This window comes from Macadamia integrifolia, chromosome 10 (genome assembly GCF_013358625.1).
Source record: "Macadamia integrifolia cultivar HAES 741 chromosome 10, SCU_Mint_v3, whole genome shotgun sequence".
Classification (NCBI taxonomy): domain Eukaryota; kingdom Viridiplantae; phylum Streptophyta; class Magnoliopsida; order Proteales; family Proteaceae; genus Macadamia; species Macadamia integrifolia.
The window spans coordinates 4,023,617-4,047,894 of record NC_056566.1 but is presented as its reverse complement, the minus strand read 5'-3'; the positions used below and the strand labels follow the sequence as shown (position 1 = coordinate 4,047,894).

Below are 24,278 nucleotides of genomic sequence, written 5' to 3'. Positions count from 1 at the left end.
AGGAGTTGCAAGGCTTCAGGAGTCTCAACAAAGCACTTCCGTAATACTGGAAGAGGATCCTCCCACTGGCAGTTCCACCTCTTCCGGAGCACCATCTCTATCCAAGGCAGGGTGGATGACACTCCCAACCGCATGACGTGTCGCCCTGTCAGCTGTAATGTTAGGAACTTACTCAGTTAAGGACTCTTAGTTGGTTAAGGAGGGTCCCTGCCCAAGTGGCCGAGACGAAGGCTTTGCCTGAGAAGGGATGGTGAGGACTTGCTCATTAGAGACCGAGGTGTGAGCTCCGCAAAGGCCCGAGGCGTGAACTCGACAAGACTGGGATGAGGCAAGGACTCATCCGCGAAGAGCCAAAGCTCGCCTCATCCGCGAAGAGCCGAAGCGTGAGCTTGGCAAGATTGTCTTGTTACGTGCTGAACTGGTGGCTAAATATGGTACATCACACCCGTTTCTAGAAACGTAAATCAAAATTTATGCCTATTTACAATTCTAGAAACTACTTTGATGAAATAAGTTTGACTTGTTTTATCGTTTCTAAAAACGAATTTGAGAGAAAAAAGAGGTTGTTGTGCTTGATAAATCTTTTAACTATTTAAAAATAAAAAAAGGCAATCGAACCCTCTCTCTCTTTTGATCATCTGATGATACTATTGGAGTTTTTAATGAGATTATGTCCATAAAAAACGTTTCGAGAAACAAGTTTATCAAATACCAAAAAATTCATTTTTATTTAAAAAAATATGAAAAACCGTTTATGGCGTTTCTAGACACAGTAACGTCAGGAAAAGTTATCAAATGGCGCTGAAAAACTCGAGAAACGGCTTTCTGAAACGTTACCAAATGCGCAGCCGTCGAAGACCAGGAGAACGAATAATAGCCTCTGCATCTCGAATCCATAAACACCTGAAAGTAAACTTCCTCTGCGTGTAGATGAGAACTGAGAAACAGAGAAAGAGATAGGAAGAATCATAGACTGGAGGGAGAGGTTCAAAGACGAGCAAGGGTTCCTCTCCGGAGACGGAAATCGAAGAAGGGGTAAGTCAATTTCGAAAAAGCATTATAACTCTCTCGGTGTCGTCTTCTGTTCGCTCTTTCTCCACTCTGTTAACGCCTTGGTTTAGAGAGCTCTGGATTAGTGTTCCCGTATAGCAAAAAAGGAGCAGAAAATTCTGGGATTGGAATTCTGAAAGGTATAAGTAGCATGGAATTTTGTAATTACAGAGTTTTAGGGCTTTTTGTGCCGGCTGCCTTTGATTAATTGCTTCTTAATCGAAAAATATTAATTATTTCATGTGACGGTAGAAGTAGATGGTTGCAGGATATTTGGATTCTTGTAACTGGGTTCTTGCTTTTTTCCTTCCTAAGAAAATCTGATTTTGTTGTAATTATGTTCCAGTTTTGATTGTGTTGAGCTTGAAATTTTCCTTGGAGTGGCTAAGCTTGTTGAAGCCGACGCGACGGGAAACCGGCCACTAGTTACGAAGCTCCAATAAGGTATCGAGAGGGCCATCACAGTCATGTGCGAAGCAATTGCCCCTATAACCCCTATTCCCAATGAAAATACCCCAAAACTTCTAAAACCTCATTAGAGGAAAACCCAAACCCACGCAGAAGCAGAGTTCGACCTCCACAACTGCGCGATATTCTCTCCTAAAAACTCCAAAGATCTGCACCTAATCACCAGCGAAGATGATGCTACCTCCCTTCTCCATCTGCGTCTCCAGTTGAGGGTGCGGGACACTCAAACGGAAGTCCAGCTACTTCAACTCTCCATCGCCTTGCACTGCGTGTTCTCTGCAAACAAGGTGACTGCAAGGTGAGCTCCTTCGATAAAGTGAACGAATTCCAGAGTTCATCTCCCTCATACGAAGCTTCTAACCATATTCTCGTTGTCATTACTGAAACCCCTTGGTAAGAAATTACTTCCGATCATACATTAGGGCTTCGATTTGGATTTTACAAACCCTTGCAGTTCTATTTGGTTCAAACTTTGATAGAGTTTCTTGATTTCATATAATCTTATCTGTGAAAGATTCATTGGTTTTATCAGAGTGCTATGATTGTTTTATATTTGGTTTGTTGGCTTCAGTTTTTTCCGTTCAAGCCACAAATTCCAACTTACTATGGCTTAGAATAAGGACCAAATTTCTTTCCCTCCTAGTTCATCTGTGATCTTTCAAAGTCTAAAGTTTCTGGAGAAAGAAGGAGATATGATCCAGCTCATTACAGCTTCCTCCAAAAGAGCACCCTCCTCCCCTCTGGGAAGAGTATGACAATGAATTGCAAGTGTGAGACAGATTCAATAGATCCCAGTCAATGAGGGTAGGCATTTGGAAAGCAGAAATTAGGTGACTGATGGCAAGAATGCAGTCCTTGGCAGCAGTCAACTCTGGCCAAACTTGGGATCAACTTGAGACCAGCTTCTAAGCTTGAAGAAGATAGAAGAGAGCAATTGTATTTTCCCCTTCCTTGTATCAATCGTGACTGGAACACAATGAAAACAGAGTCAGAATTAAGAGAAAAAATGGTGTTTGAATTTTGCACATTATATGTTTGATTAAAGACCAGATTGTCAATCCAGCTCATCTTTGCATTCCATAGTGGGCATGGTTTAGATAAGTTCCAACCAAGCCATTCCTTTGTAAATTCAAGCTGATATATTGACTTCCTTCATGCTCTTTCCATTTGGCGAGGGGCCTACCAATGGACGGGCACTCAACAAACTCACTAAGGTCTCTTAGCCTAGTTGATCCCCCGATAAGAACCCATGAGTGAGAGTTTAAAGAAAGAGCAAAGGGTGGCTGCCAAGTCGGCTGCTCTTCGTATCTCAATCAGAGGTCTCTCGAGCCTGAGTTTGGGCTGTGATTCTAAAGGGGTGTACAGGGTATCAATCCCTGGCATCTGATCTTTGTCGGCATGCCTATGTTAGGGGGGGATTCCTGTTGCTTGGTGGTTCTGATTCAACCCAATGTTGTAATTAATTTTTTTAGCAATGTTTGCAAGAAACATTTTTAGAAACGGATGTTATCAAACAACAATGTGTACAAAAAATGATCTGAGAAACAGGTTTATCAAACACCAAAAAATCCATTTCTATTCCCAGAAATATGAAAAATTGTTCCTGCTGTTTCTAGACACAGAAACAGCAGAAACTTTATCAAACGGTGCCTTAGTTCTACATGTCGAGCTAATATTGATGAGTATATTTTGAGCATAACAAAACTGAACTGCGATGCATCGCGTAGCCTTGTTGATAGTAGGAGCGGGGTGGGTTTCCTAATACGTAACCATTTAGGGAACCCATGTGTGGTTGTATAAAACAATTTATTATTATATCACTAGGAGCCTGTTTGGTAACACTCCCGAGATGATCTTTTCTGTTCCAAATTCCATTTTAGAACAAAAATGGGAAAAAAAGCATTTGGCTTGAGCCTGTTTGGTAACTCTCCCGAGATGATCTTTTCTATTCTAGATTCCATTTTGGAACAGAAAGGGAAATAAAGCGTTTGCTAATTCCTCTCTCATTTCTGTGCCCAAGAAATGAACGGGTCTAAAATATCATCTCAAAAGTGGAGATCAAGTAACACCTTTTAGGTGTTCCTTTAGTTCTGAGATGGTCTTTGGGGAACTGTCCCCAGAACAGTTTCGGAACAAGTTCACCAAACGCCCACACTGAGTCAAAAAATCATCTTTTAATGAGGTAACACAAATAGATGATTTTGCCGAAGAACGGCGTTCTCAGAACAGAATCGTTACCAAATGGGCTCTTAACTCCTCTCTCGTTTTTGTGCCCAGGAAATGAACTAGTCCAAGAAGTCATCCCAAGAGTGGGGATGAAGTAACACCTTTCACTTTTAAGATGATCTTTTGGGAAATAAAAAAAGAGCTTGTTCCCGATAAAAACTCAAAACCTCCTTTTGATAAAACCTAACAACTCCGTCTCACGCCGCTCTCACAGCTCACTCCTGTCTCTCACGCAGCTCTCTCCGTCTCTCAGGCAGCTCTCGCAGGTATCTCTCTCTCTCTCGCTCTCCTCTCTCTCTCTCTCTCTCTCTCTCTCTCTCTCTCTCAGGGTTCTGTTTTAGGGCAGAATTTGAAAACCAAGAGAGATGAGGTTGTTCTCATATTATTTGTTGGGTTTTATCTATTTTAAGTTAAATATTAATGTTTTTCTCTTTATGGCTCTTGTCATGTGCACAAATTGAATGTTCTTCTCTCAGGATTGCTTTCAAATAAATGTCCAAGAGACACGGATCTTATTGGAATCTTTAGGCTTCTTTTTATAGGCATAATTTTTAGTTGAAACCATCGCAGGAAGTGAGCTGTATCCATCTGCAATGGATGGTTGATTCAGTGCTAGAAGACTTTAGATTCATTCAGAAGTCACAGACGATCTTTGCATGTTAATGCATGCCCATGATGGAATTGTTCTGGGAAGGGAAGTGTAATGGGTTAAATCTTTGGTAGTTGATTGTTGTTTGGTTGTTAATTATTCGTAACAGACTTTGTTTAGGAGTTTGAAGTTCACTAGACTTGTTTCTGGTTTTATTTAAAGACATCTACCCTCTGTCATAACAGACTTTGTTAGAGTTTGAAGTCCACTAGTTTGAATCTGTTTCTATCATCATTAAATCCATTCCTATAGCCATCGCATATGTGTATTCTAGCAGTTGAGATCCATATCTTCTCTAATAGGGGTTTATTGGATAACAGACTCCATAAAACTGTCCAACAGATCATGTCGTAGATAGTAGGATAATAATATGAAGAGGCCAAATAGATCTACTGAGTAAATGCAACAATTTGAATTAGCACTGTGTAATTTACACCTAGGTGCAACCATCGACTGATCATGGTAAGTCTATCACTCACAGTTGGTCCCCTGCTATATAGTGGTTGCGTGCAAACAACATGGCATCAGTAAACACTCCTTTAGGACCTACTAGAAATGAAATTTTACCTACTAGAAATGAAATTTTACCATTCCTATTTGAATCAAGGGTACATGCAGTATTGCATGCAACCTGCAAAGAAAAAATTGGAAGGAAAAAAAAAATACCAGAGACCGCACATTCATAACCTGGAATTCCCTAAAACTCCAGCCATGACAAGTTGAGGGTTATATTTCATTCACTAACAACTCTTAGGAGGATCGCTGTTAATATTCTTACTGTTCCAGGGGGTTATCCATTTTACCTGCCCCATCACTGTTACTATGTTTAGAAATTATGTGTTAGTTTTGCTTCATGTGGAATATATCTACAATCTGTTTTTTATTTAGAGATCATTTTATTGTTGGTTGTGCACTGTGTCTAGGAATCCTATTAATCTTGCACATCTTATTGTTAAATATTAGGTTACTTTTATAATGGAAGCATGTCATGCCTTTGAATATTTTGGTCTTCTGCTGCTCTTTGTGAACTAAGAGATAAATTCTTGAATTTTTCTATTCATAAGTACTTTAATTGTCATAACCTTTCTTGTGGGATGTATTGTACTGATGTAATGTTAATATGCTAGATAGGATTTACCCTTTACATATTAATAGCGAAAATCTGAAATTGTAGTTTGTAGTGCAGCAATAGTGCAATGGCTAATAACCAGGCTGAGACTGATGAATTTTTTAAACTAATGATTGACAACGTTAAAAAGGGAAATAAGACTAATTCAACTTTTAGCAAAAATGGTTGGACTAATACTAAGGAGCGATTAGAGTCAACTGTGAGTCGAACATTTACTAGAGAACAACTCTGGAACAAGATGAACAAAATGTGTACGGACTATAAGAAATTGCTAGAAACTATGGGTTTTGGATGGAATCCAATAACCAAGACAGAGACAGCTGAAAATACAGTATGGGCAAATGCTTTACAGGTAGACAAACATTACCTATTACTGCTTATAAAATTAATTTTACATTTATAAAGTCTCATATGTTGTGCTGCACTATACAGGCAAATTATCAGGATGAATATAATTTAGTCTATACGTTTTTTTTTTTTTTTTTTAATTTCTTTTTATTTAGGCCAGAATTGATATAGTACGTTTAGCCGTTTCTTTTATCAAAAAAAGAAAAAAAAATTAGCCGTTTAGGAGGTATTATACACGTTTAGGACGTATATTATATGCCAAAAACGCTAGAAAAAAAAAAAGGTCAGAATCCCAAATCGACAAACCCTTCTTCATTTCTTCATTTTCTCTCTGGTTTTGGAACCTTAGTCCCTGTCCCCTTTCTATTCTCCATCGCTGTTCCCACTTCACTGCAATGGCGGTTTGTGAGTCTACATCAAAGTCTATTGAGCCTCATGCCCCCTTCATATTCTTCATCTCCATTCCCAGTTGATTGTAGTGGCAGTTTCTCTTTCCATCTAAAGGTATTGAGCCCCCTACCCCCTTTATATTCTTTGTCTCCGTTCCCAGTTGATTGCAGCAGAAAATTTCTTTTCTGTAAAGTCTCTCTCTCTCTCTCTCTCTCTCTCTCTCTCTGTGGTTATCTTCATTAGGATGATGCTTGAAAGTGATTGGTCATACTAGGGAAATTGCTTGTGGAAATAGTGATTGGTTTCCAAAATCAACTCTTAGTGTTTGTCATCTTTTACTTTGTTGTTTCTATTTTCTAAGAAATATCAAAGAGAACCGTATGAAATTCAAGCGTGAGTTAATCTTTTTTTTTTTTCTTTTTCTAGTCGGTTAGAAACTGAACTTTACAACACTGAGATAGGATCCTAACGATCCAATCCAGTTGTCCACAATAGAATTAATTGTTCAGATGTTTAGGATTTCCTAAGGAGGACTTGATCTGTTGCCAGTTTAGAGGTTGGGTAACATGCTGGGGACTTCTAGGTTCTAATTAAGCATTAGCTACTGTTCTTTGTAGGATGCTTTCACAAGTGACTCTTGTATACACTCTTGTATACACAGAATTGAAGACAATATATGTGAAGAATTCTCAACTGGGAAATCTGAAGTAGGTGTTGGGAAATCTGAAGTAGGTGTTACCAAGTCTCCCATGGGTCTGTGATGGTCCTAATAACATGTCTGACAGCATTTTAGACTCCGAGAGCACTGTGGCCCGAGGCAGGTGATGCTTAACCTCTATTTGAAGGCTTTTTTTAATATAGCATCTGGCTTGAATCAGAAATATTAGGTTGTGTTTATTTCAGTTGTAAGGTTTCTTTTTGATAAAACCATTGTCTAGGTATTATTTTATTTGTTAGGCAGTGTACATGTTTGTTACATAGTGAATATATGCCCGTATTTTTTCTTACAAAGTGGCCATATTAAACACGTCTTAAACACGTATCGTATCATTGCCGTACACGTTTTATTATGCCGGATATTTGAAAAGTATTATTGCTGTTTGGTTTGTTTAATTGCCGTACGTATCCGTACCTGTCTTATTGCCCACTCCCGAACTTAGTATGGTTTCAATTGCCTTGTTTCACTCATATCTTCTATCATATTGTGTTCTCCTATTTTTTGTTATTCTCTCCAACTTTATATATCATATCCCAAGAATTAAGGGCCCCACTATAGCTAAAACCCCTATTTGAGTAAGGTGCGTGCAACTTATTAGTGCGCTCAAGGGTCAAAGCATGCTAACACACAACGGTGCTTGTTGATCAGCTAGACCATTGGGTGAGAATGGCCTACGATCAGCTTAGCTGTTGCTTCTTTGGTCGTAGATCATTTAACGTAGCTTGTCTTCAGCCTTTAATTCTAATTGGTAAGCATATCAACATTTGGCATCTGGTGTAATGATAACTCATTTTGGATTGGAATCCTTATGAGGGTTGTGGAATCATCAAGTGAAATGAACCACTTTCTCAATTTGAGAGGAATACAAGGAACGAAATGAGTTGAGCATTGATTACCTGTTGGGGCATTGCTTCGGATGTTGTTCCCCTAGTGTGAAACCAGTTGGTTCCGTAGTTTTAGAATTCTGCTACTCCCTATCCTTCTCCTTGTCCTCAGCCCCCCTCTCAACACCCAATTCCTGCCCTACTTTGGTGTTCACTAGTGCCTTGCCTTCTCCCTTCCCTTCCTATTCTTGCCTTGGTAAGATACACTGGTTCTTGAGCCTCTGGACCTCCTTTGTTGAGAGCTGATCCACCAATCCTTTTTCGACCTCAAGGTGGATTTCAAAGATGGGACAAAGTTTGGTCAAAATATAGTCATTGAATCCTTTTTGCAACATCTTTTGTCTATTGATTTTTTCCACGCTACTAGTCCGCTATCAATTTTGCTTTCAACCTCTGATGAGTCATGACTTTGATTACCTTGATCCAGCGCTGCTAACTCTGGTGCATGAGATAGATGTGGATAGGTGGTGGAAAGAGAAAGAAAAAGAAAAAGAAAAAGAAGCAATGTAGAAAGGTGAGGCAATCGTAGGCGCAAGTGGCCTTGCTGTGGCTTCCGTCTCCAAAAAGAATCGTAGCTACTCCTGTTAGGATCTTTGTATTACATAGGATAGGTTCCATTAGTTTAGTAAGCAAACGAAGTGGGGGACCACTCTACCGAACTTGTTTCCCTAGACATAGCCTGCATATAGGGTAGTACTCTTGGAAGGATAGAACACTATGATAATAGCTGAAAAAGGGCTATAAAAGGCCTTTTCATTGGAAAATCTCATGAAAAGCTATACTTTTTTAGAGTTGAAGTTGGTTGTTCATCCTTTTGTTTACTTTACTCTTGCTGACTGTCCAGGGGGCAGTTGACTAATGATATAGGTTAGGTGTTATTGATGGGACATGGTAAGCCAATCTTTCTCCATATGGAAGTGTTGCAGGCATGGATTATACATGGGTTATTTTTAAGCACATCAGTGCTTGAGGGTTCAACATAATTTCCAAGTCTTTTGTAGTTCTCCCATAAGTCCTTCCAACGTAGGTTTTGTTAGGTTATCCCTTAGTGATGTAGACACTAATGTAGTACTAAATTTGAAAGAATCAAATTAGTAGCCAGTTGACAAGAATCTATACTCAAACGATGGTCCACATGCAAATGGTGAAGACTAGGAGTGAAATAGGACAGCAATTATGAAAGAAAAACAAAACAATAACCATGAGGGGCAAAATAATTATTAAGATACATAAATTAGGGTAATAAAGCGCAAACAATCTCTGATTTCAATAGTTAACTTGAATAAACAAATGGAAGGGAAACAATAGTTATTTGAACACAAAACAATAACCTTTTCCAGATCTTGAGAAGGGAAGGGCAGAATCGGTATTTTGCAAATATCTCAAGATCATACCATCAGAAAGAGCTCAGATTTGAATCGATCTCCAAATTACCATTCTTGAATGTCTGGTCAAAATTTGAGTTTGATCGGATGGCTGAATTGCTTAATCCGAAAAAACATGTGACATCCAACTTTCTAGAAGACTTGAAGAAATTCAAGGAAAACTTGAAGAACAATACTTCTTGTTGGATTAAGAAGATGATGAAAGAATAAATATGAATATAAGAATGATTGAGATGGGATAAATGTGGGTGGGATGGTGGAATGGCTATCTCAGTCTGGGCATCTCACCCACAAATATCTTAGCTGTTTGAAGAATTCTTTCTCAGAATTTTGGGAGCACAAAGCTGAAATTTCATTAATAAATTCGTGTTTAATGCTGTAGCCCCTTACAAACTTATATAGAAGACTCAAAACAGACTCGAAACACTAAAAAAGAAAGAGACTCAAAACAAACTCTAGCTAAACTAATGAATTAAATCTCATTTTCCTACTTTCTACCCATATTTTAGGCCCATTAAAGTGGCCTATTACAAAGAAAACCCATGGGATCAAAGGCTCAACACCTACATAACCCAATCCAAGGCTTATTTCCAATAAAATAAACCCCTTAAGTTACTTATTAGCATCAACCATGCTGGCCTATACTATAGAAGAAGGAAGAAAGCCAGACAGCCCAACCAACCTTTGGGCTGATCGTGCCAGCCTTGCTGTCCCCCAGTTTTGGTCCTATGCTGGATCACTTTTACAGCCATCGAACCAGCATAGCAGCCCCCTGTTATGTCCATAATTTGCTTCTATTTTGGTCTTCTAGAATAGCCTCCAAGGTGCCATCAAACCAGCCTAGCAGCAGCTGTCCAGAAGCTGCCAGGTTGTGTCCTGCTATTCTCCATTCAGCTGGTTTTTTGTCTTCTTGTGTTTGAGCAGTCAAACTCCAAGTTGAACAAGTTACGTTAGCCTTCTAGGAGTCCCTAGTATTGTCTCTTTTCTTTGCTTAGAGTACAAGTCAGTAGTTAGTTGCCAAAAGCTTTTAGTATCCTATTTGGTTTGTTTGTAATTTTTTTTTGTGAGGCTGTGCCTAGTCTATATAAGTGAGATCATTGTAACACTTTTACAATTAATGAAGAATTGATGATCATCTTTACCTTAAAAAAAAAGGCGAGAATTGATGATCATCAATTGCAGCCAATGTTGCTCTAACTCCTAAGATAGGATGTCAAAACAGTTGAGATAACTGTGGGTGAGAGGCCCAAGCTGAGATAGCCATCATCCCACCCACATGTATCCCAACTCCATCCTTCTCTTCTTCTTCCTTCTTTTTTCTAATTTGTGAGAGAGAGATTTGAGTGTGCTTGAGCATCGATTGAAGACCATCAGCCCTCCATTGATTGTGAACAAAGACCAGCAAGGAGACCAAGATCGACCTTGGCTAGATCTTCCCAACCTGCAAGCAGATTTGAAGGCCCTTTTGAGGGTTTGTTCTACCCCCTAGAAGAGGCACTCGACCGGGAGTATAGGGCCTTTGGAGGGCTGGTGTGTGTGCTGCAGGTTTTCTCCCACAGCCTGTTTGAAACCCTACTACGGTTCAGGTTAGCTTGCTGCTATCTCCTCTTCAGTTATCCCCTTTTCAGCCAATTTTTGGGAACTGTTTAGGGATATCCCCGGCAGGACTCGACCTTAGTTTGAGGCCCAATTGCGACAACACATCCTTTTGGCCTATATAAGTGCGACTCCAATCACTACTAGCGGGATCAAATGGGTGCCGGTGCATAAGCCAGATCAACTGGATCTGCTTCAAGCACTCAATCTGGATCTTCACCTGTAACAGGATATGCTTCTCACGCCACTGGCAGTGGATCAACAGTTGTATCTACTAATGATGTTACCAGAAATTATTATGTTCATGATTCTTCATCCACCATTGCAGGAGGGTGCACAGATGCTGCATGGGCTAGCTGTCAGAACTCTTATCATTCTCTCAATCTCTCTTGATTACAACCTTTAGACCCTAGTTTAATACCTTCTGTTATCTTCCATGTGCAACCCTGTCCTGTTATGCTAATAACCAAAGCAGTCTATGTTGTACCCAGTCATGGACCTGAGAAATCGACTTGACCACAGATTCAACCCATTCAGAATTGGTGTTCAAAATCCATTGAATTTCACTTATTCTGGCCTATTTTCCTGGTATGGATTTTTTTTTTTGGTTTATCCACCTTTTCCAATTTTCGCTACGTTGTTTCAAATTATTTCCCGTTCAGTATTAATAAAAAAGCTGCTGGTTGAGGCCAGGAGCAGGTGATTGTGGATTTTATAACTTACCCATTTCATAGCTTAAAAGGAACTGCATCCTGGAGATACTGCGGCTTACGAGGGATTGTAAGGAAAACAACATAAAGAGTTGGTAGGCATTTGCATGTCTATTTGTATGGATGCTCTGAAAACTGCAATTAAGTGAAAGCAAGGAAAAGAAACATAAGGACGGAAGAAGAAGCTGGGCAGCTAAATAGAAGCCTCTTTCAAGAAGTAAATTTCATCCATTCGTGTACCAAAGACAACAAGGGAAGACTAAATGAAAAGGGATGAAAATCACTTACATGAAGATGATGACATTGGGTTCTTCCTTAGGGATTCCTGTTTGACTGGAGTGGGAGAAGTAGGGTTGGTGGCGGCAGGTTTATCAGCAATGAGGAGAGGGCAACCGTCCATGCGTGAAATGGGATGACCCCCCAAAAGTACATGGGTAAATTTTCCCCATAGTTTGCTTTCTTGGATTATATCGCTGATCCTGTCAAAGAAGCGTAGACTCATTTCCAATAGGGAGGAAGAGGAGGGAGAGGGGGTAGATGGTGGGGCGACACATGATGTCCCAAGGCTGAGTTTTCTTGGGCTGTATCTTCATGTGGTGCACTGGCACCTTCTTCTTTGGCTAATATGAGCACTTGTCACCAAATCCCTTCTTCTTCTTACGCTGTTTGGAGCTGCCTTCATTGCAACTCCACGGAAGTGTTGGGTACCACAATCCTCGTCCCAAACACTGCTTAAATCAACATTTTCCGTTTCTTCCTTATTATGGAATTGGTTACCATCCCTTTCTAATTTGCATTTCCCTTCACTTCGCTCAAATTATCATCATCCACTGTATGTATATTACCGTCAGGAGAGGGAAGGGGGAGCAAAGGTAGCGACACTGTTTTGGGTAGGTAGTTTTGTAATACCAATCTATATTTTTGGTAATTTGGTGAAATTTATTGGGTGAGTAATTTGGTAAACTGAAACAAAATTTTGAGTAATCTTGTAATTTTCCCAAATATGGATGGATGTGGTTTGACAGAAAATTTAAAAGGAGTTAAATTAGAAATGGCTTAGCTGATTTGAATTGTATTCGTCTCATGCCTAGAATCCTATATACTTGCACTTATTTGATGCTTTATTTTGAAAACTTCCACCCTTTCTACTGTCTATTGTTTTCAGGGTTTTACTTGAGGCAATTTTTTTTTTACCCCTTGTTGAATTTACTTGATGCATGTTGTAGTCTTACAAAATCTTTCATGTGAATAATTACTGACCTTCATCTTCCTCAGTGAAACAGAAGGAGCAAGCTATTATATTTGTTATAAAAGTATTGCTTTCTTTTTCCGTATTATTATCATGGTGCTAAGAATGACAATTCTCTTGTTCCAGGTGAATCATTGGGCATGATCTATTTGAGTTGAGGTGCAAAAGAAGTAGGGAAGTATAATGGGTTCGTCAGTCGTGACACCTGAAGCTGTTTTGGAGATGCTAATGAATGATGGTACAATTGATGCTCTCAGGTTGAAGATAATCAATCAGCTAAAAGCTAATGTAATTGAACTTTTTCCCTACAGCTCTCTCTCTCCCAGTAAGAGGTTGGGTTTTTTGATTAGAAGTAATGAAGATCCAGTATTTTGTATATGACCTAAGGATTTATTTATTTTTTAATGTTTTTCCTAGTTCAATTTTTGAACTTCAGGCCCTAAGTTTGGACTTAAGTGTAACTGGGGCAGTGAAAGTAGATTCGTCTTAGCACTACGTAAACTCTTGGTGATATCAAACCTCAGGGTAACTTGAGAGCAAAGGGGAGAGTCATTCTTGGGCTTCACTGGGTTAAGAAGTGAATATGGTACAATTAAGATCAGAACAACTTTGCTGATGAGCTGATCTCTAATCGAAGTTGGGTTATGAAAAATATATAGGGCCTGCTTTCTTCCATTAATAAGATTATGGCAATACACATGAATATGTGTGCAGTGTGAACTAGTTTTTTTTTTCCATCCACTTAAAACAATTAGTTCTAAATTGTTTGGAGTCGGCTATAGGATTTAGAGGGATATTATGCTTATGAATTTTATGCCTATAGATATCCTATTTAAAGAGCTATAATGCTTAAGGATTTTATGCCTCTAGTATGAGGTCATCACTCAAAGTTCTAACTTGATCTTTGACTCGTGCAAAAATATTATTCGTATAAAAGGCTGAAGAACTGAAACAAGTAGCTTTGAGATTAAATTATTACTCTGAATTAGTTTTGTATAGGAAGATGCAGTTTCAGCTTATTTTAAATTTTTTTTTTATTATTATTATTTTTAATAATTTTAAAATCAATGTATGGTCCTGATTTCTTTTCTGATGATGAATTGCAGGAAGGGTTGAAAAATAACACACTTACAATGGTGGAACAGAGTAAGGTTTTAAACACCCCTGGTGCCGAGAAACAAACCAAGAGGGAGCTATTTGATGCACTTCGATGGGAGCTTGAGTAAGTAAAATTTCCCCCTTTTGCTTGTATATATTGTTGTGCCCCTTCACTCTTACCATTATAGAAGTGATATGTTGTTTGTTCCGAATAATTACACACTGTTTCACAATAAAAATCATATGTTTCATTCACACCCCCCCACCCAAAAAAAAAAAAAAGAAAAAAGAAAAAAAGAAAATCGTCTGTTTAACATTATTCCCAGATATATTCTCCATCGATTATTTTCCACACCTTGGCGATCTCCAATGCCGAAAAATGACCTCTTCATTACTATCCAGTTGTCAAAACTCTTTGAATGGTTGGAAGTAAAAGTGGCAGAGGCCCACAGAGGCAATATATATACATGGATTGGGTTAGGCCAACAGTGGTTCCTATATATGGATTTTTAGACCCGGTGTATTTGTAATGCCTGTACTATTATGCCTACAAGACTTGATTACCTTAGCTTTTTCGTGTTTTCTGTGTTATTTTCTTCATTGTTTCCAATGTTATAGACGGGGTTTAAATTATCGGTATTGGGAATCGTATTGGTAGATTGATTTTAAGAGAAGTATCTTATCGTATCGGAGAGACACTAGATACATAGGGAAATGGTAAAAAAACACATGGAAATGCTTCGAATATATGCAAAATACAGTTTTGAAGTATTAAATACTATCAATAAGCAATATGTAAAATCTATCATCAGATATAAAAAGGATAACAAATTATGATGAGACAAGTGCATTCAATTGTTATGTATAAAAGATGAGGTTTCTTGCATATACTAATGTGACAAAAGATGTCATTTTTGGTTTTGGGGAAGATATGACGTTAGATGAAAAAAAAAAAAAAGGTTGATGCAATCATTCAGGTCATTTTTCATTAATCTAGTGATCATTGCTAAAAAACAACATTAAAAGTCAAGATTTGAGCAAAAAATTTAAAGTTTTGGGAGATACCTGTTCTTCCGCAGATCTGGTTTCAATCCCCGACCGCTAGCTGTTTAATTCCCATGTAAAGATGAAATCATCAGCACTAGAGTTGCTGTTGATGGTAGAAGCAAGGAGTAGAGTTAATTTTGCACAAAAAAAAAAAAGAAGAAGAAGATTAAAATGCCCCTTATAGAAGCTCTCGGTAAGTGTTCTGCAGTCCCAGGTCGCGTATGGATGGGTATCAACCATGCATCAAGCCAATATGGTTGATACACATTTTTTTTTTTTAAGTTATCATATTAGTACCATATCGTGTTGAGGACTTTTAGATACAGATACATATTGTCTGATGCGGCCCAATATGATACAATATTTTAAACCCTGGTTATAGATACAACAACAAACTTAGCCTTATCCCAACTTAATGGGATCGGCTACATTGATCCAAACAAAACGAAGTATGGAAAACTGATGTCTAAACAGAAAAGGGGATGAAGAGATGAGTAAAGATGGATAGGAAACGAGATGATTCCCTTTTGTCTAGGTTAGTCACTGAAGGGAAATTCCAACTGCACTTGCTTAGTTATTATTAGGTTTTATGGAATTGGTGTAGCAGTTTGGGAGATTCTTGTTACCCAATTCCCTTCCCCATTTTTGCTTTCTCATATTTCCGCTCCTCAGCATATTAATGCTACAAGTTCCTTCTGTCTCTATAAACCCCACTAATGTGTACTCTCTTTCTCTTTCTTCCTCTCTCTTGGCCGACAATGCTGCATGCTTGGCCCTCCCTCCCCTGATTTCTCTCCCTTGGCCTCCTGTTCTACGATTTCAACCTATCAGTGTCTGCTCCCTCTCCTACATCTTCTGAAGCAACAATAAAGACATATGAAAGGAGAAGGAAAAGGGGTGTCGGTCAGGGCACTTAGGATTTAGTTGATGGGGTTTTATGTTTGGGCTTAGTCTAATAGCTGGTCTGGTTCAATTGATTGGTCCAATTTAAGTGTCTTAGTTGTTAAAGTAGGTAGTTTCCTTTTTTCAGCTAGTTTCTAATTTCAATTTGTTCCTAATTTTAGTTTTAGTAAGTATTGTATTAGGAGACTAAATACAATACTTGGTGTATGCTATTTGCAGATGATATTGTGCTGATAGACGAAACAGTGGAAGGGATTGATACTAAATTGGAGCTATGGAGATCAAACTTGGAATCAAGAGGTTTTATGATAGGCAGAACGAAGACAGAGTATATGATGTGCCCCTTTAGTCAGACTAGAGGACGGGAAGGAGTGGTGAAACTTGGGGAACATGAGCCTACCCCAGAGTGACTGTTTTAAATACCTGGGGTCCATCTTTAACAAAAAGGGGGATATAGAGGATGATGTTGCTCATAGAATTAAAGTGGGATAGATGAAATGGAGAGGTGCGTTAGTACTATGTGACAAAAGAATGCTTACTAAACTTAAGGGAAAATTTTACATGACAGTGGTACGACCAGCTATGACATATGGAGCGGACTGTTGGGTAGTTAAGAAGAGTGATTTGACTAAACTGAGTGTAGCTGAGATGAGAATGTTAAGAGGACTGTGCGGTAAGACCAAGAGAGATAGAGTAAGGATTGATTGTATAAGAAATGAGTTGGGGGTTGCACCAATCCAGGACAAGCTTCACGAGAACCGGTTGAGGTGGTATGGCCATGTGCAACGGAGACCTATAGATGCCCTAGTAAGGAAGAGCAAGCAGATTCATTTGGAGGGAGCCAAAAGAGGTAGGGGTGGGCCTAAAATAACTATTAATGAAGTGGTGAGAACTTTAGTATAACCATGGATAGAGTTTTGTGGAGGATAAGGATCTAGGTAGCAGACCTCGTGGAAGGGAGATCCCTATGATGCATCTTTGATTTTTGCCTTATCTACTTCTCTTAGTCCCTTTTCACTTATTTTCCCTTTTTTTGTGCTTCTTGATTTCCCTTTTTTTCATATCGGATCCATGTAGTCGACCCCATTTAGTTGGGATAAGCTTATGTTTGTTGTTGTTGTTGTTGTATTAGGAGACTAAACTAAGGTTTCCTTTTAGGAACCTTCTATTTTGTAATTCCCTCCCACATCAACATTATAAATAAAGAAGAGAAGGCTTCTAAAGCTCCCACGATTTTACACCCAAACAAGAATGGCTGGTGCTATTGTTTTCTGTGCTGAGAATTAGTCTTGTGTCTGATCAAGGCTGTGGAGATGGTGTATGATCTGGCTGATTCTTTGCGGTGTGAAGCGCAAGAGGTCCCCTTCCTCAAGTTGTCTTCTACTTCTTCTCTTCCAAGCTTTCTCAGGAACTCTACTGCTGAACATTGAACCAGGTATTCACGAAATCCTGTTCTGCCCAGGAATCTCAGAACTTTCTATTTTGGTTGCTGGTTGCCTGAAGCAGTTTCAGCCGAGGATTGAACCTCCCTCCCATCTGTGCCATCAATCGACCAAAAGATTTGATCATTCTGACGAGCTGTTAGTGAGATAACTGAAGTCTCCCAAAAGCCCTGTTTGGTGATCTGTTCTGTCCAGAACTGAGATCGACAGACCTGGCTCAGTTCCTACTATTCTCTTGGACTTTGATTCATGTTATTAAGTGGATTTGAACCTCTACGAAGCCTTCTAAGCCCCTGTTATCAGTGCTACTGATCTGATCAGAGGAGGCCAGCTGAGAAGGATCGACAGCAAGGATTGTCTAAACATATCTTCCTTTCAAATCTGAATATTTGTGCTACTGTTAGAGTGGTTAATGGTTGTTCTTTGATTACAAAAATCCTACAGTTGTAAGCTTGGCTTGACTTGTCAACACAGCTTTACGTTACCCTCAAAACTATTAGATGAGAACCTTTATAGGTCAAACTGGAACCTTTGGACAGGAATCTCTACTAAATATACAACAGCAACAACTCAGCCTTTTCCCAACTAAATGGGGTTGGCTATATGGATCCACGGGGGAATCTCTACTATATATATATTTATATCTTTTTTATAATGTATCACTTTTCTTTCTAATTCCGATTTACAGTCAAACCATTTCCTTTTCTAACTAAGAAGCCATTCTAACCCTGTAATTTCAGATCTGGAACAACCGATAAAGGAAGAAGAATAACAGTAAAGAGAATGAGAAGAAGAGATGCGGCAGTGAGAATGCACTACCGGTTGGAGAGAAAAGTTGTATATCCCATCGGTAGGTATAGTGTATAGTGTATATGTATCCTCCCTCATAGAAGAAGGCGGTTGTAAGTGGATCAGTACGAGGCCAGACTTCTTGTTACGGGCTTAACTTAGACTTATAGGATTGACTGCCAAGAGACGTTTGCTCCAGTTACTAAGATGAACACAATACGTGTTATCTTAGTTTGTGCCACCAACTTAGATTGGGATCTCCAGCTGCTAGATGTGAAGAATGCTTTTCTTCATATGGAACTTGAGGAGGAAGTGTTTATAGACATTCATCCAAGGTTCACTTGCTCCAAAATCTAAGGGAAAGTATGCAAGTTGAAGCATGCATTGTATGGGCTGAAGCAATCTCCTCATGCTTGGTTCGGGCATTTCCACAAGGCTATGATTGCTACAGGCTACTCTCAAAGCAATGCCGACTATACTTTGTTCATTAAGAGATCTGGTGGGAAGATTGCTATCCTGATAGTCTATGTAGATATTGTTGTTATTGGTGTGATCTGGTAGAGATCTCTAGCCTTAAGAGATACTTGGGTGAGGAATTTGAGATCAAAGATTTAGGAAAATTTTGTTACTTCCTTGGAATTGAAGTTGCCAAGTCTTTTCATGGGATCTACTTGTCTTAACGAAAGTATGTGCTTGATCTTCTTTCTGAGACATGCATGTTGGGGTGTAAGCCGGTAAATACTCCTACTGAAGCTAAAGGTCACCTGAGTGGCAAGGAAGGTGATTCTGTGAATAAGGGGAGATATTAGATATTAGTGGGGTACTTGATCTATCTTTCTCATACACGCCTTGACATAGCATTTTCTGTCAGCCTGGAGTAAGCGTATGATCCCTATTCGACTTTTATGGAAGTTGTGTTGCATATTCTCAATTACTTGAAATTTTCCCTAGGACGTGGCATCCTTTTTTATCATCATGATCACCTTAGGGTGGAGGCCTTCACGGATGGTGATTGGGAAGGTTCCCCTGATGACCGCAGGTCTGCTACTGGTTATTGCACCTTTGTTGGTGGCAACCTTGTCATATGGTGAAGCAAGAAGCAAGCGGTGGTTGTCTGTTCAATTGCTAAAGCAAAAGTGCTGAAGTAGAGTTTTTGTGTTATGGCTTATGACATTTGTGAGCTCCTATGACATCATGGTCTTCTGAAAAATTTGGTTGCCCTATAAAGCTCTTTTGTGACAATAAATCTGCCATTAGCATTGCTCACAACCCTATCCAGCATGATCAAACCAAGCATGTGGAGATTGATCAACACTTCATCAAAGAGAAGCTGGATATGGGTCTTATGATTGTGCCTTTTGTTTCCAGTAGTGAATAACTGGCTAATGTATTTACTAAAGGTCTTAGTAGTAAGATGTTTCATCCTATTATCTACAAGTTGGACGTACGTGATATCTATTGAGGTGGAGAGTTGTAATAATGGATTTTAGGGAAAGTGTCAGATTCCAAATGGGTCCTTAGGTCCTTAAGGGGTTTAAAGGTCCTTGTAATATTCTAGAACTCTTTCTGTTATCATAAATAAAGAGGCCTGGTGTCATATTAGACACAAGTCACTTCCCCATCCAACAATATCTATTATGAGGCTTTTATTTCTTTTGGTTTTATTTGTGATGGGCTGAATTATATGGCCCAAAAGTGGGGGTCTAAAGGAGTGTAGAAAATAAATAAGGGAAGTGAACGCTCCCTGCTGGCGTAGGTACACGCTAGTGCATGTGCCAATGGGGGGGTGTGTAGGAGCATCTTCAGCGCCCTACAGGGCGGGGCAGCATGGCCTTTCGACGCCTATTGTGTCTGGGCGTCTCCTGCACCAGCAGGGTAGCGTTTTTTCTCTCAAATATGTATTTTTATCAATGGTGGGGCCATTAGAGATTAGTTTAGTGTTTATCTAATAATAGTTGTTGTAGGTATCTTATGGGGCCCATTCTTGAGCTGTTAGTTTTACCATAAGTAGTAGTCCTATTAGATTTAGTTTTTTCTAAGTGTATTTATATTAGGAAACCAGGTAACCAAGTTAGCAATTCCTAGTCGAATTTGTGCTTCTAAGTTGCGTCTCCAACAACAAACTTCTTGTATGTAATTTTGTACTGTTGGATCGTGGGCTGGTTGTAGACTTCCCTAGATCAAGGAGGATGGTTTCTGCTGTGTTTACATTGAAGATACTCGTCTACTTCAAAGCTCAGATAGAGTTTTATTTATTTATTTTTTCAAACAAGGGGGAATAATTCAGGACCAGTCCAAAAATTAGTCCTATTTTAGTGTCTATTGGAAATGAGGTTTTAATTCTTTGGGCTTTATTTGTAATGGGTTGAATTATAGGGACCAAAAGTGGGGGTCTAAAGGGGGTGGAGCTCATTAGAGATTAGTTTTAAATCTATCTAATGGTAATTGTTATAGAGATCTTATGGGCCCATTCCTTAGCTATTAGTTTTGCCTTGAGTGGTAGGGTCCTATTAGAATTGGTAATTGTTTTGGGAGTTCTACTAATTTATAAAGTTAAAGGAGTCCTAATAGTATTTTCTATGTTAGCTTTTAATTTTTTGATAGTTTTCTTATTTTTTCACCAAAAAAATTAGTTTTCTAAATAAGAAAACTATATATTAGGAGGGTTTTATTTTTTCAAATATTTCTAGATCTTTAAATACTTGTAATCACCCCTCCCATAGGTATGGATGGAATATAGAATGAGATTTGAATTGTGTAGCCATGAATGCTTCCTGCCTTCCTCTTCTCTCTTTCTACAGGGTACTCTTCATGGATACTGTTCACCATCCCAAAACAGTCCTCTGATCTCTCCTCTTCCTCTTTCTTCTTTCTTCTTTCTTCTCTCATTTTTTCCCATCACAGGCTGCTGGAATATTTAAACCACCAAGCATCTCATCTCCTGATTCAAAAGAAAATCTCTTTAGAACTGGGCCTACATTGTAGCCAACAATTATTGTAGCCAACCAAATTGTTGATTCCTATTCTAGGATTAGGATTCACTGACTGCTTCAACTTGTGGCACACCTGTTTTTCCTTCAAGTTTCAATTTTCTTTCTACTTCAATCATTCTGAAATACTGCACAGAATTTCTTCAAACATGATATTCAAGCTTCTGGTTGTCTGTTCTTGTGATATTTGTGTTGAAAATCTGAAGTTTATTCATTCATGTTCACAGCATTACTGCTCTGTTTTCTTAGTCTCACAATGAGAGGTCAGTGCACCTCTGGTTTGATCTCAGGTCTTGAGAGATTTTGCCTACTGTCAGTTTCTTTTAGAATAGCACTGGACCTGATTTTGTTATTATTATGACAGTTCTGCTATATTATTTTCTCCAGATCTCTATTTTCTCTGTTCTGTGATCCTGAGTTTCTGCTAGATAATTCCAGTTCTGGTTAGGAAGTGGTTATTGCATTAAAATTATTATAAAATGTTAAAAAATTAAATAGAAGGTGCTGTTTTGGGAGCTTTGGATCCAATTTTTTTGCAGTTCGCTGAGTGACACCTAAAGTCTTGCTTGTTTCCGGAGTTTTCTGGGGTTGGGAATGGCAAGTCGTTCGCGGAGCATGGGGTAGGAGATTCAATAGATGGCTAGTTGGCTTGAACGACGAGTATCCTCCTGGCATTTAGAAAGTCGTAGCGAGGTAGGGGTGGAAGGGAGGAATCAGAGGGTGGTGGTTGAGATTCGATCTTTTCTCTGGGATCTGTTTCAACTTTCAAGTTTTATCATTCACACCTGTATCCTTGTTACTTGTGTCCCATTAGCTAGGCCTATTACTGATGTAACCTAAAAGCTACAATTACACAACCGACTGGTAGGTGTGGACCACAATAAGAAAAGACAATTTACTTGATCGCAATTTCACTTAGAAACTTTGCCAAGCCCTCGGGTTTGATACAGAACAATTCTTGATCCTTTCCCGTTTAAGAATGTAGCAAGGTAGAAATTACCAGGTATGATTGTCAAAAAGAAGAATGCTGGCTGCAGAGATTCAGAATTGCCTGTTCCAAAAGTGTGGTGTAACTGGCAAGGCGACTCAAGATCTTTGAATGGTAAGTGGGCTGGGAAACAAATATGGACAATATAATATAAAAATAAATCTGATATATTGTTATATTATCTGTAATTTTGTAACGGAGTAGATTTAGGTTTATACAGAAGCAAGACGAAGGATTATAGAGACAGAAGAAAGGGCTGCAAGAATTAAAGATTGTTTTTGTAACAGATCTTCACCAAAACCAAAAAAGAAATAAGAAGAAACTAAATTTTGATTGGAGAATGGATAATAGCAGAATCTTTGGAGATAATAGGGTAAATGTTTGCCAAGAATTATGCAACACTTTGCCTTAAAAACCTTTATAGGGGACTAGTCTCTTTCCAACTTCTGAATAGACTTCCATTGCTCAATGTTTAATTTGAATACAAACCAGGTATGAGAGAACTTCTATGTAGTCAACTGAAAAATAAATTAATTGAGCCTATTACCAAGTTACATTTTTATTTTGGTAAAGCTATTACCAAGTTACATGGAAGAGTCCAAAATCCGAATCAAAAACCCTCTCTTGCTAACCATGTCAAATCTGCCCCAAAATCACTCCATGGCTAAAGAGTGCCCATCAGTTGGTGCTACTAAAGAGTGCTACTTCATTATTCCCAGTCTAGGTATTTGGTTTTGCATCTTGTGTTTAACATTCTCAGGAATTCAGGATACAATGGTGATTTCAGGTTAATTTGGGCCCTTGGACTAATTTCTTATCATTGTTTATGAGATTTCTTTTTTTTTTTTTTTCCCTAGATAAATGACATAATCATATATGAAAGAACATTTTATTGAAACATTGCTGATGTCATGCAGAACTCCAGTGCTTGAGAAGGCTTCTAAAGCTGTATGGGAGTTGATTCTTGATGACAATGGACTGGGGAAGGAAATAAGCGAAACAGTTGAAAGGGTTTACTGCCGATTAAGTGGCCAAGAATCTCCATTGCTTCCTCCAAATACTGATGCACAGTCCAAGATGGGGAAAGAGAAAGATAATTCAGATTCTTCATCGAAGTCAAAGAAAAGGAGCCATAGTGACATGAGTATTCAAGGAGGGGAAAATGAAGCTGTGGATGGATCTGGGAGCTCACCTTCATTGACAGAAGGTTCTGGTGTAGAATTGCTGCCTTCTAATGTTACAACATGATTCATGCTCTGTCCTCGATCAAGAATTTGGGAATTAAGCCTTGGGCGTTAGGACTTGGGACCTTCCATTGTGGTGTTGGAAGTGAATATGGAAGCCTCCTTTCTGTTTTTTTTTTTTTCTCTGATAATGCTAAAAAAGAAACACACACCACACTGCTTCTAGTTATACATAGGAAATAGTTTCATGACTAATGGGTGAGCGAGTAGCTGTAGTGATCCTAGCTAACTGTTTAATAGATATTACCACCTCATTGTTTGGCCTGGGCTTAAACATAATGTTAGGGTAAGCCTTATATACATGCAAAAACATAGGAAGAGTGGTCAACGGCCATAAGATTGGGTTAGGGTAATTAAGGAGTGTTCCCTAAACCTCATCATCACTCCGAACTTTTGTTTATTATAGTTAGTTTTTAGATATTCTGCTATAGAACATCAATATTTAACTGAAATTTACCCCCTTTATTGCTTATCATTTATACAATCATCTTTCCATGGCAAATCAAAGCTAATGAGGGTATCACCTAACATGCTAGAAGATGTGCATTGGCTTACACAATAACCTCCAAGATGATCGACAGTTGAAGATGATGTCTACTAGGTAGTTCATTACCTCTTAACTTACAATTAACGATTTGTTAAAAACAAGGGGAAATTACCTGGATTCATTAGATAAGAAAATTAATTACAAGGTAGGTAGGTTTAAAATTTGTATCTATTAGTCTACAGTTTCCGAGAAAAAAAGCAAATTGAACATCCTAAAATACCTTGTCACCTTGTCTCTCTTTCCATATTTTGTTATTTATTTATTTATTTTTTCAACATGTGCTTTCCACCGCCAACTCCACTTCCTTCTCCTTTCCCTTCTCGGCCGTACCATCTCATACTCCACCCCCACCTGCAACGCATCCTCCTCCCGTTTTCATTCTCCCCTCTTCCGCTCTCAACCTCTCGTGTTCATCCCTCTCCCTGGGC

At 38.8% G+C, this 24,278-nt stretch overlaps 1 protein-coding gene across 6 annotated transcripts; it reads left to right on the top strand.

Annotated features, from left to right (window-relative positions):
- The first annotated feature begins 778 nt into the window (after nucleotides 1-778).
- LOC122091631 lies at nucleotides 779-23,498 on the top strand. Of its 6 annotated transcripts, none has more exons than XM_042661658.1 (5): nucleotides 779-1,035; nucleotides 1,397-1,911; nucleotides 12,929-13,090; nucleotides 13,909-14,024; nucleotides 22,977-23,498. In XM_042661658.1, the coding sequence occupies exons 3-5, from the start codon at nucleotides 12,986-12,988 to the stop codon at nucleotides 23,305-23,307; spliced, it is 552 nt and encodes a 183-aa protein (XP_042517592.1). In that variant the 5' UTR covers nucleotides 779-1,035; nucleotides 1,397-1,911; nucleotides 12,929-12,985; the 3' UTR covers nucleotides 23,308-23,498. The 6 variants fall into 6 exon arrangements, with proteins under 6 accessions (XP_042517592.1, XP_042517596.1, XP_042517591.1 ...); XM_042661662.1 differs by having other exon boundaries at nucleotides 779-1,190; nucleotides 1,397-1,816; XM_042661657.1 differs by having other exon boundaries at nucleotides 779-1,190.
- The last annotated feature ends 780 nt before the right edge of the window (nucleotides 23,499-24,278 follow it).

Coding starts and splice junctions, on each gene's coding strand:
- LOC122091631 (XM_042661658.1), top strand. CDS start 12,986: ATGGGTTCGTCAGTCGTGACACCTGAAGCTGTTTTGGAGATGCTAATG. Junction 13,091..13,908: donor TCAATCAGCTAAAAGCTAAT/GTAATTGAACTT, acceptor GATGAATTGCAG/GAAGGGTTGAAAAATAACAC. Junction 14,025..22,976: donor GCACTTCGATGGGAGCTTGA/GTAAGTAAAATT, acceptor GATGTCATGCAG/AACTCCAGTGCTTGAGAAGG.